The sequence below is a fragment of the Sciurus carolinensis genome, chromosome 3 (genome assembly GCF_902686445.1).
Source record: "Sciurus carolinensis chromosome 3, mSciCar1.2, whole genome shotgun sequence".
Classification (NCBI taxonomy): domain Eukaryota; kingdom Metazoa; phylum Chordata; class Mammalia; order Rodentia; family Sciuridae; genus Sciurus; species Sciurus carolinensis.
This window is the reverse complement of record NC_062215.1, coordinates 18,631,586-18,649,055: the sequence shown is the minus strand read 5'-3', so window position 1 is coordinate 18,649,055 and position 17,470 is coordinate 18,631,586. Positions and strand designations below refer to the sequence as shown.

The 17,470-nt window shown below is 34.5% G+C and overlaps 1 protein-coding gene across 7 annotated transcripts in view; it reads right to left on the bottom strand.

Moving 5' to 3' along the window:
* Positions 1 to 17,470, bottom strand: part of Gpatch8 (G-patch domain containing 8) — a 90,720-nt gene that overhangs the window by 45,045 nt on the left and 28,205 nt on the right. For 5 of the 7 annotated variants that reach the window (XM_047543721.1, XM_047543720.1, XM_047543719.1 and 2 more), the window contains 2 exons: positions 16,423 to 16,439; positions 13,759 to 13,831 (listed from right to left, as the gene is read on the bottom strand). Coding sequence is in view for 1 of the 7 variants with exons in the window: in XM_047543717.1 (XP_047399673.1) it covers positions 13,759 to 13,831 (73 nt within the window). In the remaining 6 variants the exon portion in view is untranslated. The remainder of the gene's footprint in view (positions 1 to 13,758; positions 13,832 to 16,422; positions 16,440 to 17,470) is intronic. The other 2 variants (XM_047543717.1, XM_047543723.1) reach the window with 1 other exon arrangement.

The window sequence follows — 17,470 nt, the reverse complement described above, 5'->3', positions numbered from 1 at the left end:
TGAGTTTGATCCCTAACACCACAAAAAAGGGGAACAGGTTAAAAAAACAAAAACAAAACAACCTGTGTGTTTAACAAGATCATACTGCTTACTAACTGCAGCATTTACAAAGTAGTAACCCATAGGAGGTCAAACACAGGACTGGTAGGGCCTGTAACCTACATTATTTTAAACTTCAGGTCAATATTCATCAACTAGGAGGTTTCAAAAAGTCATCAGGATTTCTGATATCCTTTAAAATATTCAGAAGATCTGACACTGAGACATTCCTATGTGGCATCAGCAAGAGCTGAGTGGCAACTATTCCTCTCTAATCATGGCATAGCTCACACTACTTCCTACAGTATCACTTAGTTGGCATCAACTGTATACATAACAACACCAGGCTCAATTCTTACTTCAAGGTCTACATTCTTTGCTCCCTCTTTCTGTGCTTCTGCTGGATTTTTCCTGTTAACTTCCAGTTGGTAGCTATCTCCTTTATAGGTTTTAGATGGTTTACTAAGAGCAGAAAGAAAGGAATTAAAACTAAACTAGATTTATACATGAAAAATATTATTTTGTTCTGTTTTCTAAATGTATGTGTCCAATTATTTTGAATTCTGGTGACAATTTTAAAATGAACTTCTTTTTAAGTTTTCCTGCCTTTTCTTTCTTTATTTTTTTGGCAGTAAGGAGAATTGAACCCAGGGGCACTCTACCACTGAAATACATCCCCAGCTCTTTTTTTGCCCGGTTACAAATTAATCCAACACAAAATAATCTCCTCCAACTTCATTCACTGAGGTAGTTATGTCTACAACCAAATCCGCCTCTAACCTGGAAATCAGTTGCTGCCCAGCCCCAGCTTTCTTATCAGCACCAGGCGGCACAGCACTCTTTCTGCAGGTACATGTCAGCTTCCCCTCTTTTGAGTCTTGTAGGCCGCTCACCCTCCAGACCTTTGGTTAGAGGCCTACCAGTTTCTGGTCAGCTATGGTGTAGAGTGGCAGGTACAATCTCAGGCGGCTACTGGAGTTAACTGCAGAGATACTGGACACCCTCATTGGTAAGATACCAACAGAAATGCCTCCAGGCAAACTGTTCCTTCATATAGCCTTGAGACTTGAGAGACTGCACTGCCTTCAAGACATGAATGGTAGGCACATCTCATCTGCCAGTTCTGGGTGCTTGAGCATGTGGACACCTTTCTTGGATGCTCCCTCCTTAGAAAGAGTTCATTGAATGGCAATCTAATTCTTGTACATCAACATCACAGAGGCTTCAGGGTCAGAGGCTGAGATTGGAAAGGAAGGGGCATGTGCAGCCAGCTCTTTTTATTTTTATTTTAAGACAGGGTCTGGCTAAATTGCTGAGGCTGGCCTCAAACTTGTGATCCTCCTCCCTCAGTCTTCAGTCACTGGGATTACAGGTGTGTGCTACTGTGCCCAACAGTTTTTTTAAAATAAAACAGATTTCTTATAAAACACTTTTTACCTTGTGTTATCATCTTCACATTTCATTCTACTTTAAAATAACAAGTTCTTGAAGAATGAAGAGATTCCACAAACCCACAGATACCTGTGTTCCATGCATCTATGAACAAGTATATTTCATATGAGTTCACAAAAAAATCCATGGATAAGCATTCAGTTATGAAACAGTTGCTTGCTTCCTCATTCTCACAATCTGAGTTTTTTTCCACAGGTTATATCATTAAAGTAATAAACCAAAATTGCAAGTTAAATTGTTTGATTTTTCTCTCTCTTTTTCTATTTTGGTACTGGGACTAAACCCAAGGGCACCTGATCACTGAGTTACATTCCCAGTCCTTTTAATTTTTTATTTTGAGACAGGGTCTCACCTGAGGTTGGTCTCAACTTTCAATCCTCCTGTCTCAGCCTCCTGAGCTGCTGGGATTACAGGCATAGGCCACCTACTGTGTCTTTAATTTTATCATTATGTTATTCATTACGTAGTACTGTATTTATTTGTTACACTTATCTTCCTTTTAAACATAAGCAGAGGTTACATCTTACTTATTCTTAAAGACTTAGTACACATCTGGCATATTCTATGAATTTAATAAATGTGCAGAAATAAAAAATATGAAAGTAACAAGAAAACACAAACAGTAATTATCCTTTAGGAACTTGAGAATCTAATGAGGTTAAAAGAGACACATAAGTAAATAAAATATATTTATATAATATAAAATATTAAAAATCCTACAAGGTTCAAGTACTAGAAGAGACCAAATAGGAAAAAGCTGGGGATTGAACTTTCACCATGGGCCTTACACATGCAAGCCAAGCACTCTAACCACCAAGCTACATCTCTGGCCCACTATTTTCTTTTTTCCTATAGAGACCAATTACCAACCCTAAAAATTTGGCCAAGGTTCTTACCACTCATTTACCATCAAGTTTCTAGTGAATTTATATTCATCATGAAGAATGAACATGTGACCTCCTTAAGTAGCCTACAAAAATATGTAACATTCAGAGTCATCTCCAATTTTTTTATTTTTTGTGAGACTGGAAATTGAACTCAGGTGTGCTTTACCACTAAGCTACATCCCCAGACCCTTTTTAATATTTTGTTTTGAGACAACTGGCCTTAAACCTGAGATGTTCCTGCCTTAGCCTCCTGAGTATATAATCATGAGTTGCTGGTATTACAGGTGTGTACAGATACACTATTTATCCATTTATTTATTTGTTTGTTTGTTTATGGGTAGAATAACTACCATACAGTTAATTCTATAGTACAATACTGGCATTTCTTACCACTTCATATCTCTTCAGGAGACTGAAGTGAGCCTGGACCTACGGTTTAAGTTCATGATAGCATATTGATTAAAAGCACAGGTTCTGACACCTCATACTACTTACCTGTTATGTTGAGCAAATTGTTGCTCAGAATGTCAATTTCCTTATCCATAAGATGGACATTATGTCTACTTCAAAGAAAATTCAAATGAGAAAATCATGGGTAAGCACTGGGTAAATGCTTACCAAAAGTTAGCTATGATAAAGGATTAACACTAAATCCAGTGGACAGGGGATTGCTACTCAGACACATGGACGAATTGACTACACACTGTGCTTCAGAGTTGATTTGTTTTTAGTCTCCTTCATATCTATACTCTCTCTGCATTTCTATTGCTACTACTATATTCAGAACCCTTATCAACTCATACCCAGACCTCTCTTAAGTCATCCATCTTCATCCTCAAACACACTTGACTAGATAGTATTTTACTTCCACAACAAATGCCTGGGTGGTATAATAAAGAGCATGAGACTGCAAATCAGTGAATGTAGGTTTGAATTTCCACATTATCACTAAGACAAGAACACCAAAACTAAAATTTTTTAATCTGTGAGTTTTAGATTAAATCACCTTTAATATCTCTTCTTTCTATAAAACTATATACCTCTTCTCTGATCAAAAATTGCCTTTAGCTTACAAAATAAAATTCCAAATTGGAGTAGCATTAAAGTATAGTAGATTTAGTATAGTAGTAAAGAGCATGAATTTTGAAGCCAGAAAGACTAAAGTATGAATCATGATTCTATAGTTTACTGGTTGCTTATTCTTGGACAATTTACTATAAACCTCTCTGGGCCTCAGTTTTTTCTTCTACAAAATGGGAATGACAGTAATTATCTCACAGGCTTGTTATAATAATTAGATTTTTAAAAAATGCTTAGCATATAGTAAACACTAAGTACATATGAAATTTGTGTCTTTTCTAATCAATCTCTCATTACTAACTTCTAGTTATGGTTTTCAAACTGTTTCTGGAGTCCTAGAACTCTGCTTCAACCAAAACAAGGATGCAGGTTCCTCCTCCTGCTTTTACATATTGGTGTCTAATTCTTTAAAAAATATTGAGCGTGTGTTAGGCAAGCGCTCTACCACTGAGTCACAACCCCAGCTCCCTCCAGCCCTTTTTATGTTTTATTTTGAGACAGAATTGCTCTAAGTCGCTGAGGCTGGCTTTGAACTCACAATCCTCCTCCCTCAGCCTCTGAAGTCGCTGTTAATACAAGCATGTGCAACTCGCCCAGCCCCAATTCCTTTCTATTTAAGCCATAAACTTGAACTGACTGTAGACTGCCAATTCTAGTTTTATTTAACATCTGAATTTCATCTCTTTTATTTACATTAACTAAATTCCACTAAGAATGTCAAAGGCTTTTATATAATAGGTACTTCACTAAATCTGATGGTGAACTACTAAAATTACGTTTGCCTTAAGAAAGGAATAGAGGCTATTATAACTTAGCTACGTACTTCCTGGGCTAGACCAGCTCTGTATAAGTAAGCCTTTCTGACAATCCATATCTTTGTGGTGCCAGGACCTACATTTGCTGTTCTCCCCCAATCCACTCATTCTCAGTATTAGATCTTTCTGAGAAACAAAAATGCATAAAGGTAATTAACACTGATTTCAAAATCAGACTTAAAATTAAATGGCAGAGACTCTGTAGCTATATGACATTTCCAAAACTGTTTCACTTTATAAAATATTTCATTAAATGGAACAATAAGAGTCATCTAGATTCTAGATTAGTATTTGGCCCATAATATGCACTTTTCCTTTTTCCAAAAACAAACACAAAGGGAAAATAAAGGTCAACTTTGCTTTATGCAAAGATTCTATCCAGAAAAATGTACCTATGTCACTAAATAAAACTATTTTTTCACAAAATGATTTTTTTTCTTAAGTTAGTGAAGCTGGGGATACAGCTCAGTGATAGAGTGTTTGCCTATCATGCACAAGGCCCCATCACAGAAAGTGAAAAAAAAAAAAAAAAAGAGTGCCAGGTGTTAAAGCCTATAGTCCCAACAGCTGGGCAGAAGGGGCTGAAATAGAAGATCACTTGATCCCAGGAGTTGAAGACCAGCCTGGACAATATATTCAGATCCTGTCTCAATAATAATAAATAAACAAATTTTGAAAAGAGGTTAGTAGGAACTGGTGAAGTATCTCAGTACTGGAGCACTTGCCTAACGTGTGAGACCCTGGGTTCAATATCCAGCACTGCCTAAAAAATAAATAAAAAATAAAGCTGGGTGCCATGGTGTATGCCAGTAACTCTGGCCACGTAGGAGACTGAGGCACGAGGATCCCAAGTCTGAGGTCAGCCTGGGCAACTTAGTGAGACCCTGTCTCAAAATAAAATAAAAAGGGCTGGGGATGTAGCTCAGCCTGGTAGAACACTTGACCTATGTGTAAAGGCCCTTGGGGTTTGATCCCAGTACTACAAAACAAAAAACATTTTAAAAATAAATAAAAATTTTGAGAAGTCAACTAAGTTGTTTTTTGTTTTTTGTTTTTTTTGGCAGGAGGGTTGCTAGAGATCAAACCCAAGATCTCACACATGCTAGGTAAATACTCTATCACTGAGCTATATATCCCTAGCCCCAAAGTTGTAAAGTTTTAGAAATCAACATTCCAATGTCAAGACAAAGTCTAAATTGTAAGACTACATATTTTTATTCTATTATACTGAATTCAAGTTTAGTTTTCCTTCAGTAATAAAATGTAGTATGAACGCTAATGAAGACCTTACCCTACTACTTTCACCATTTATCCCCTAGAAAATAACTAATGAATTAGAGAAGGAAAGGAGTATTCAATACGGAAAACTAAAGAAACACTCCCAACCCTACTCTGCTTTGATACTTTCTACTCTAGGTCTTCTCCAAGACAATTTTATATATTATTTTTTAAACAGTAATACAAGCAGATAACAAATTTTTTAAAACTTAAAGTAAAAAGCAATTCGATTCCCCTTCACGAGTCTGCCTTTACAAAAATTTTTCTTGGCACGGTCAAGTAAAACAAATTATGCCTCTGTATTCCCACAGAATGAACCCTTTTAATTTTTCACATTAGAATGTCTCAGTTTTAATAGTCAAACCATTAAGAATGTTCTTTCAACATATTTTTAAGCCAGCCAATGACTATACACAAGAGTGCAGCTACTTGAAACATAAGCTTTGGAGTACAACACCACATACCTGGTTTTGTTGATCATCTAATGGATTTGTGAGTCTGAAGGAGTTACTTTTTTTTGTTTGTTTGTTTGTTGACAGAACTGGGGATTCTACTCTTGGGCGCTCTACCACTGAGCTACACCTCTAGCCCTTTGTGTTGGTTTTTAAGACAGCGTCTCCCTAAATTACCCAGGCTGGCCTTGAACTTATGGTCCCCCTGACTCAGTCTCCCCAATTTTTATTTTTTTATTTTTGGTACTGGGGATTGAACCCAGGAGCACTCAACCACTAAGCCACATCCCCAGTAGTTTTTGTATTTTATTTAGAGATGGGCTCTCACTAAGTTGCTTAGGGCCTCACTAAATTGCTGAGGCTGGCTTTGAACTTGTGATCCTCCTGCCTCAGCCTCCTGAGCTGCTGGGATTACAGATGTGCACCATTACGCCCAGCTCAGACTCCCAAATTGCTGGGATTATAAGAAAACACCACCACAACTGGCTTAACCAATGATTTTAGATAGTAAAATTTTTATGTTTAAACTGTTTAAATACAATTAAGAAAAAGATGCGTGAAAAGTCTGGCAATACGTTCCAAATAAACTAGAACTCTGGAAAAGCTATTTCAGTACAAACAAAAGAGATACACATGCTACTGCACAGAAATTAACTGTATATTAAAAAACCATAAAAAACTATTTGGTAATCAGATAGAAATGTTTAAGGATCTTATATTCTGGATTAGGGATGTAGTTCAATGGTAGAATGCTTGCCTAACATGAGTAAAGCCCTGGGTCCAATCTCCAGTTCCTCAATACCATAAAAAATAAATAAATAAATAAATAAAAATAATAACAAAAAAATTTAAAGGCATTTCATATTCTAATAATTTTTTAATTTATTTTTTAATTTTGTTTTTGAGACAGTGTCTTGCTATGTTGCCCAGGCTGGCCTCAAACTACTGGACTCATGAAATTTCCTTGTCTCAGCCTCCTGAGTAGCTTATCTATAGCCATGTACCACTGCACTCAACTTTATATCATAATGAGCTTTAAAATTTCATGAAGAGACAGCTTTGTGTATTTCATAAAACAGTTAAATTTTGGGATTAGTGTGTGGTTCATTTAAAATAATGGAATGTGGAGGGGTGGGGGGAAGGGAAAAAAATAACAGAATGAATCAAACAACACTACCCTATGTAAATTTATGATTACACAAATGGTATGCCTTTACGCCATGTACAAATAAACAACATGTATCCCATTTGTTTACAATAAATAAATAAATAAATAAATAAAAAGAAAAAAATAAATAAAATAAAATAATGGAATGGGGTGGTGATGTGGTTCAATGGTAGAACACTTGCCTAGCATACATGGGGCCCTGGGTTTGATACCCACCAATGTAAAAAAAAAAAAAAAAAAAAACATAAATTCAGAACATATTGAGAAATAGGTTCCCAAATAGGACTTTCATACAGAGAGTGCATTTAAATATCTATAATCATTTAACACATATGGTAGTTTACCACATTATGCACCATTCTGTACCTTGCTTTTTTATCTTAGAAATTATTCTATACCTATTTAGTACATACTAAATTACTCCAATCTTTTAAAACCCATATGGTTTCCCTTTATACCATTTTAGTATTCATTGCTTCATATCTAAACACTTTATTTTATGTGCCACTAAAAAAGAAATTTAAAAGGTGCCAACTATAATTATAATATCATTAACAAAATGCACCTGATTTTAGTTTTATTAAAATATGGGGAAAATCTTAGTTGATATCAATGAAATACAATAGACTATCTCTAATCTTTGGTTATTATAATCAGTGATATGAATAACCTTCATCATGTTATTTTGTGCAAGTACAAGAATACATTCAAGTAGACAGTTATAAATAAAATTACTAGGTTCAAGGATACCTGCATTTTAAAAAAGCGTTTTTTTTTTTTTCCTGCATGTTAACCTTTAAGCCATTCAAATTGTTCTCGGCAGTGGTTTTGCAAATTTCTATGGTTATAATGCAAGTAGCTCTTTTTCCATGACCTACTTTGGTTATTTTTTTACCTTTTTGAGTCCAAGTGAAAAATGGTGTCTCATAATTTAATATACACTGCTCTTATTAAGAGAAGGATTGAAGATATTTTAATATGTTTAAATGTCATCTGCATTGCTTTTCCATAAAGTGTTCATATTTCCCTTTGCCTATTCAGGTAATAAATCTTTCAGAGTAATACATACATAAAGGAAATTGTCCTTTGTCTATACTGAAATATTACAGATATTTCCCCAAGTTTATTTGTTTTTAGACTTTATTTAAGATGAAGTATAGTCCCCAGTCCATATTTTTTGAGAGAGGGTGTTACTGGGTGTTGAACCCAGGGGTGCTTAACCACTGAGTCAAATATATTCCCAGACCATTTTTTTTTTTTAATTTAAGTTGTCGATGAACCTTTATTTTATTCATTTATTTATATGTGGTGCTGAGAATCGAACCCAGTGCCTCACACATGCGAGGCAAATACTCTACCACTGAGCCACCACACCAGCACCCCCCAGACCTTTTTATTTTTTATTTTGAGAAAGGGTCTTGCTAAATTGAGAAAGGTTGGTCTTGACTTTGTTATCCTCCTGCCTCAGTCTTCCAAGTATCTGGTGTGAGCCAGATACTTGGACTAATAGGTGTGAGCCACGATACTTAGGTCTGTATCTTTTTTTTTTTTTTTTTTTTTCATTTTTTTAATGACTTCTATGTTTTGGGTTAAATTTAGAAAAGCTTTCCTTATTCAAATATTATTTTAAAAATAATATTTCTCCCATTGAACAATCCTTATAATTTTATGATTATACTTTTTTACATTTAAATCTTTTCTATGTCTGGAGCTGGGGATGTAGCTCAGTGGTATAGCACTTGGCTAGTATGCACGAGATCCTGGGTTCAAGCCCCAGTACCACACAGACAAATTTTTAGTCATCCGAAATCTATATTGGGGTAAAGTATGACAATGAGAATATGTCTTTTTTTAATAGGTTGTTATCCAGTTGTCCCAATAGCACTGTTGAGTGATTGAGGTTCTTTTTAGATGTAAGTCAGAGATTCAAAAGCAGAGATAACTAGTGAGCTCAGAATCAGCATGACAGGAGTTGATTAAGGATTTAGGAGCCCTAAAACATACTCAACATTAAAAGCACAGATGCATATAATGTGTATTAACTATGACTGTTGTTATATCTGGGAAACAGAGAACAGTAAGACACAAGTATTCCTGTTTATGATTTTTATACATTTAGTTCTGATTAAGACTTAAAATGGATTATCTCTAATTCACTTACAATATCTAAATATGGCAGTGCATAGCAGCACATACATGTAATCCCAGCTACTTAGGAGGCTGGGGCAGGAAGAATGAAAGTTCAAGGCCAGCCTAAGCAACTTAGACATTGTTTCAAAATGAAATAAAAAAGGGCTGGAGATGTAGCTCAGTGGTAGAGTGCATGCCTAGCAGGAATAAAGCCCTGGGTTCATATGCTAGGAGGAAAAAAATTCAAATCTAAATACGCACTGTACAACAGAGGTGTTAACAGTAAGCATTTACATGGCATCTTAACTTTTCATAAAGTAATTCACTTACATTAATTTACTGCATCCTCATAACCATAACTTATAAAAGATGGGCAGATTTTAATTCCATTTAGCACCAAGGGAAATTATACATTGATGGTGGTTTTTCCCTTTGCTTAAAGGTAATGGCAACACAGCACTAAACTCAAACCCAGATCTTATTTTTCCAAATGTCATTACCATACTGCCTTCATACCTTGCATCAACTATTTTTACACAAAATAAGTAAGAATCCTTACTCTCATGGAACTTGAAGCAATACATTCATCAAAGATTCAGACTGATCACATGCTTAATTCTACACACGATATGAGTACAGAGAAATATAAAACGTGGTTCTTAGCCTGAAGAAACCTTCAAACACATTAAAAAGGCAAGTCTTGGGCCCTGGAAAATAAAGGGCAGGAACTCTGTCTTACCTATCCATGCCTCATACAGCCAGCACAACTAAAACATTTTGTTAGCTCACTATACATCTACTGGTTGTCTAAATGTACTGACTGAACCTTCTAGAAAGGCTAAATAATGAAAATAATATCAGCCTTCACTCATTTTTTTTCCCAAGAGCAAGACTTTTGTTTGTGACCAAAGAATCAGCCAAATCATCAAACAGCTCTTAGTAACACAACAAAGGAAGTTCGGGCACCATTTCTTAACTACACCTACATACTAACTTATTTCATAGCAAAATAAGATTTTGAGCTACATTCCATTACATTTCAAAGCTGCCAAAAGGTTTAAAACAGTTTCCAGAACTGAATCCAATTCAACTGGTACAAAATACAACTATCATTGACTATTGCTTCATTTCCAATTAAAACACATCCTTCTGCCTCTACAATAAGCAACTGTTCATAATATTTCTCATTAACACAGTGTTATTTCCTTCAGATGATACCTTGTCAACATTTTTTCTATGTAACTTTTATTTTTAATACTATCATTTATTTATGACATACAATAAAGGTTCTTTTTTTTAAAAAAAACTTCAAATATTTTAATAAAAGGAGAACAAAAGGTAATTAAATATAAAAATTTAAATACAAAAATTAACCAGTGCCATTTCATATCCTGGCACAGGAAACTTCATTCCAGAGTTAACATGCTTTATTATTCCCCACTCTATCTAGCAACAAGATACCTATCTATCCCTAAGGACTAACACTGAATAAGTCTTGAATAAGTCAAAATGATTTTTAAACTTGACAAAAAGGTCTAATGAGACCAGGTTTAACTTTTAGTGGACGGTTTCATGTTCAACATGTTAGAATTTTAAATAGAAAGGAGAATTGAAAGTTGATAATAAACTAGTAAAGAACTTACAAAGTGGGGTAGGGATGTAGCTCAGTGGTAGAGTGCCCTCCTGGCATGCACAAGGTCCTGGGTTCAACCCCAGCATGCGGTTGTGTGTGTGTGTGTGTGTGTGTGTGTGTGTGTGTGTTTTTACACAAAAAATCACAAGTTGTGATCAGTTCAGAAAATACCAAGGAAGCATTATCATTTTCACTATGTAGTAACAGGGATTTCTTCAGTGGGTATTTATAGCAAAGGTTTAAGGGAAAAAAAGTCATAAATCACCTAAGTATGCCATAAATGTGGCTATGTTCTAGGTTAAATCATGTATGAATTACAGAAACAGCTACATGATAGAAACAGCATAAGACCTGACACTGTTAAAATTTGACACTGGAAAGTAAAAAGTTATTTACAAAACAAATTCTGCCCTTAATACTAGAAACAGAGTAAGTGTTTATTCTTTCCAAAGGATACAGACATTGTACTAATCATGTAAAATGAATATGCTTCACAAAACAATAGGAATATACTTACAATAGGAATACTACTAACCTATACACTTAAAGATGGTTAAGATAGAGCAAAGGTGGGTGCAGCTCAATGGTAGAGTGAGGTCCTGGGGTTCAGTCCCCAGAGTCCAAAAAAAAAGAAAGAAAAAAAATGAGTAAGGTGATAAACTTCATGTGTTTTTTACCATAATTAAAAAGGGGGAAATTTTTTCAAAAAAAATCCTTCAAATATAAAGGTTTCCTTTATATTTTTAAATGAACAGATTTATGAGTTAAGTGCTTACTATATTCCCTATCCTAAGGAGACAGAAAATACAGATAAAGCCTAATTTCTCTTTTCAAGGAGTTCAATTGAAAGAGAACCAAAATTCAAGAGTTCTTAAATAATTATTATTTTGGATCAACAGTAGTTGAGAGTTGAGTATCAATTTACCCATCCTTTCTTTTTTTTATTTTCTTTCTTTCTTTTTCTTTCCTTTCTTTTTTTTTTTTTTTTTTTCCTCTGTTTGTTTTGAACCCAAGAACACTTTACCACTAAGCTACATCCCCAGTCCCTTTTTTTAGTTTTGAGACAGGGTCTCAATAAGTTGCTGAGTCTGGCCTGGAACTTGTGATCCCTCTTCCTTGGTGTTCTCAGTTGGATCAGAGGTACTGACTACTACTACACCTAGTTACCTATTCTTTCTTAAAGATACACACACAAATAAATAAACACACACACACACACACACACACACACACACACACAATCCACAATCTACTCCACCCCCAGGCTCTAGTTATACTTTAACCCATTATGTCCCAGAGTCCTATCTACAGGACACCTATAAAAGTTTTGTTGCTCAATGTAAGTGTTTATAGATGTCCTACATATGGGACATAAAGTCTTTGATTCTCAACAGTGAAAAATTCTGGGATTCAAACAGATCTACTGACTCCAATGGAATGTCCCGACCTCAAAAACAAAGATAATAGCAATCAACAAAGCTCCTAGGCATCTTCAATTAGGAAGAGATGTTTCAAACAAAAGATCAGATCTAGTTTTCTGACTCTCTTCTATGCAATCACCTCCACTCAAGTGAACCTGATACTTACAACTATGAAAATGTCTTGGACAAAGTCTATCAAAAATTCATCTCTATGTCATTCCTGATTATCCTATATCTTTTTTGGATTCTGATAAAATCAGTGGTTTATGCCATACAAATTCACATTCACAGAGTATTCTTTGTATTGTCTGAAAAGAGTTCTATGCTACTCAGAAAACAAGTTATGGTAATCAAGTCTCTCTCACCACAAAAAAAGATTAATACTTGGTAATAAATATTCAGTAAAAATATATTTATTGAGCCTAAGTGTCACCACTGAATAGAATTTATAGAAGAATTTTGAAAGCAAAGGTTTTAATGTTTAAAACATCCTATTCCATATCCTGTTCTCTTACTTCTCTTAACATGCTTAAACTGATTAGACTTTTGTATTCAAATGGTGAAAATCCATTTTCAAAATTCAAGGAGTTAAGTCAACATTAGCATACCTAACTCCAAACATCCCTTTATATAATGAGTGTTTCCATAATCAGATGCGGAAGTATAATGATTTCCCTCATTTCTGAGGTAGCATCCATATTACATCTGTATCAAACAATAGCTAGTGAATTTGAGAAAACTAAAAAGGAAATGCAGGTGGCTGTTTTTTTTCCAATTAGCAACTCAAAAGCAGAAATATTAGTATTTTTTTATCCAAATAATTAGTATAGTTAAAAGGAAAAATATATGCAATAGAAACTTTAATTCAAACATTTTTCAGAGCCTTATCTGAACCTGAGATGTGGCCTCTCTGCTTCAAAAGTCCTACATTCCGGTTCATGTGGGTTAATTTTTTATCTTCACTGCTACATAGATTCTGATCACAGAACTAAAGATTCAGTGTAATCACCAGCTTCAGAAAGACTTGGGAAGGACAAAAGATAAAACCCTGCTGTTGAATGATTCTATTTATGATACTGAAACCAGGTGTAACTCTGATACTAAGTATTCTTTTTATTCTACCAATCCATCACCTCCACTTAAAATTAAAAAAAAAAAAAAAAAAGAATAGATTGAGTCACACAATATGTTTGACCTTCAAGTTTTAATGACACAACAGCTTACTCCTGTAAATTATTGGCACATGTGGAGGCTATAGAGCAATTTATAATACAATATAGGAAAAATGGACTATGGGGGGGACCCCAAACGCTTTTTTAAGAAGACAACAAATATATGCAGATACAAATTTTGCATCAGAAACATTTTTTCTTTCTTTTTTTTGGTAAATTTTAAAAACTTACCCTGAAGAGATTTTCCCAATCCCTGGCCCAGCTTCCACCCATGTTTCTGGAGTAAGCGGTGTCCAATATTATCCTGACAGACAGAACAGAGAGACAAACCAAAATATTCCAATAATATATTCTTCCCTTCCTAGTGACATTTAAACAGGTGATGAGCAAGAGGTAATTCTACATATATGCATGCAAAAAAGGTGCTGATAACAGGGTAAATGTGCCCAATAAAAGGGACATTAATGTAAAAGAGATGCTGGCTAGTATTTTAAATGTGAAGAACATATTGGGTAAGGGTCCTTTTGGATGGTGTGCTGGGCAACTATTGTACATAACACTTAAAAAGGGGAAGGGAAAAAGGGGAAGAATACATTTATGAGGTTTTAAAATTAACATTAAAAAGCATAAAATCAAGGTACTTATACAATCATATCCACCACCTAGACAGCACAACTTTAAGATTTTTCTTTAAAAAAATCTACATTGTGTTTAGTTATTTTGTTTATGTGTCAAGCTTTCAAGAAACAAAGTAAGCTGTAAGTGTAAGACTACCCCACCACTAGAAATGAAAAAAACAATCAGCAAATCCAGGCTAGACTTGATTGGTGTTTTAAATATATATAATATAAAATATAAATATTTAACTAGCATGCAGCCAATATTAAACTGAAAAAACAGTGAGGTTAGTAAACAAGAAATTAAATTGATTAAACAAAAATAAAATGAGCTCAAGCACAGACTGAGTGATGCATTTCAACATGTAGTCTAACAAAAATGCTAAGATGTTAGAATGAAACAGGCCTAGCAATAAGTTAACAGTAAAGAACCATTAGTGCATGTAGGGGGAAAAAAAACCAACATACATAATGTCTCATCTTCCTAGGAGAAATCAGAAAAGTTATTTCAATGTAAATTGTAAAAAAGGTTCCAGAAACAACAATTAAGTGTCAGCTTTTGCCTAAAGGATCAAGGTATCAGCAACTTCTATAGCCCTCTGTCCAATTCTCTGCTTTTTACAGTTACTGTAAAGTACTTAGATAAAGCTAGAACAACCACTGACTATACTAAGAAAAAATGATGCTACTCATCCAAAAACAACAACAACAACAAAACACTTAAAAATTAGAAACCCAGGGCTAGCAATGTAGCTGGTGGTATAATACGTGGTCTAGCATGCATAAGTCCTTGGGCTCAGTTCCTAAACTGCATGTGTATTATGTATGTGTGTGTGTATATATACATATATGTATACACAAACTGTTCAATATGCATTTAATATAATTTATGGTACTAATCTAGTATTGCCATTTGGAAATAAACACACATTACATGAAATCTATTAACAAATTTAACAAAATCACAAATCTCTCATTAAAACTAAATGATTCATATTAAACTGTTTCTCTTCCAGTTCCAAATTCAATGATAAAATGTTTTTGGAGTCATAGAGGGAAGAAAAACATTATTTGAATATTATCTTCACTTGTGGGAAGTTAGAAATTAAGATTCTCCAGGGGCTGGGGAAATAGCTCAGTCGGTAGAGTGCTTGCCTTGTAAGCACAAGGCCCTGGGTTCAATCCCCAGCACCCCAAAAAAAAAAAAAAAAAAAAAAAAAAAGACTCTCCATTGTTTGTTTTGGCTTTGGGGAGTTTTGTTGTTAAAGGAACAATTTCCTTCCACAATTTCATGATAACATGTAAACTACAAAGTGAGTTGAAGAGTTGATTACTTCATTGATAGAGGAGAGAGATTAGGACACTTTTAAAAACAAAAAATAAAGGCAAATTATAAAGAAAAACTTGTTCCTATATGCATTTACATACATATAAAGCAACTGTGGTACACAAAAGGGAACTAGAAATTATTTTTGCTAAGAATATAAAGAATTAGAAAACACTATGGTATGTGTAACCCCAAGAGAAGACTTTCACATTAAACATCATAAAACTTAATCAACCCTGTTGCTGCTTCCCTTCTATCCTATATTGCCTGGAAAAGCATCCCCTAACCCAGTACTAAGAGTGTCTAACTATTTATAAATAACTTTATTATTAAAAGAAAAATTAAGTGCTGGGAATGTACCTCAGTCATAAAATGTTTGCCTAGCATCATAAGGTCAATCCTCAGCACCACAAAAAAATTAAAATAAAAATCTCAATAAGTGGGGCTGGGAGATAGTTCAGTTGGTAGAGTGTTTGCCTTGCAAGCACAAGACCCTGGGTTTGATCCCCAGCACCGCAAAAAAAAAAAAAAAAAAAAAAAATCTTGATAAGTATAGCAGAAAATGGAAAGATAAAGAGGCCCTTATGGTTTTAATATGGAAACAAACTTACCTGCATATAAAATCTTTATTTCTAGAAAGGATAAGAATAGTAGAATGACTAAAATTCTGTAACTGACTGAATTATTATTTAATCTATTACTAGACAAATGCTATAACTATATCTGACACTAAGACTTGGGTATTAAACAATGCTGACAAAAATTGTTGCCCCCCCAATTTGTTGTTTTGTTGTTGTTTTGTTTTTTAAAAGAAAAAAAATTTGGCTAAGTGGAGATGAGACATTATGCTGACTGTGTTATATTATGAATGCACTAAAATAAACAGACAGATGAAGCAGTATGCTATTTCCAAAAGCAGTGCAAGTGGAGTGAAAGCATTTCCATACGAACCTGGCTTTAAAACTGGGCTGTCAAAAGAACAGTTAAATGTAACACAAAGTAAGAAACTGTCCGATCACTAATGGTCGTTTTTTTTTTTTTTTTTTTTTTTGTCTTGTTTTCAATTCACTGCTTGCAAGTAATGTATTTATTAAAGAAGAGTGAAAGCATAAGTAAATTCACGAGTCAAGACCAGCTGAGAGATTCAAGAGCAGCATGTTGTGACTGACAACAGTGAAAGGAAAAGCAAATGTTAAAGGGAAAGGGAGAAAAAAGAAAAAATTAAAGTTATACACATTAGCACCACTTTTACAAAACCACTCAAGAGATGGCTGTCATCTTCTCAAAAGAAAAGCTACTGATCAAAATGACAGTGACATTTCTCTTCTAAAACTTAGGTTAAAACTTTTTTAAAAAAAATTAAATCTGCTTCCCAAGTATGAATAGGAAATGAAATGTTCAGGGATATCTTAAAATATTTAACATACCACTCTAAGTCCTTAGTCCTTCTGCTTAAAATGAAGGCAACAGAAAGAGACACATCTCCCAGAACCTCCTCTACTCACCAATGTCCTTGAGTAAATGAATGACTAATACAGAAAACCTGGACCTTTCTTATTATTTTAATTACCTGCTTTTGGAGGGAGAAAAAAGCAGCTGTGACTCTCCAGAAAAGGCTAATATTTAGGACAGTTCCTTACTTTAAAAAAAAAGTTTTATAACAATTGTCAAAACCCAGTGGGAGCTGGATGTGGTGGCACATGCCTGTAATCCCAGTGGCTCTAGAGGATGAGAGAGGCAGGAAGATCACAACTTGGCAAGGCCCTAAGCAACTTAAGGAAACTCTGTCTCAAAATAAAAAAAAAAAAAAAGGCTGAGGATGTGGTTCAGTGGTGAAGTACCCCTAGATTCACTCCCTGGAACCAAAAAACAAAAACATAAAAACAATGCACTAAGAACATGGGTAGTACAGGGAATACACACCAGAAAAACTTATAAGGTACAACAAACAAAGCAAACTCTTCTACCTCTGAAATGATCCAAACTTTTACTGTTGGGG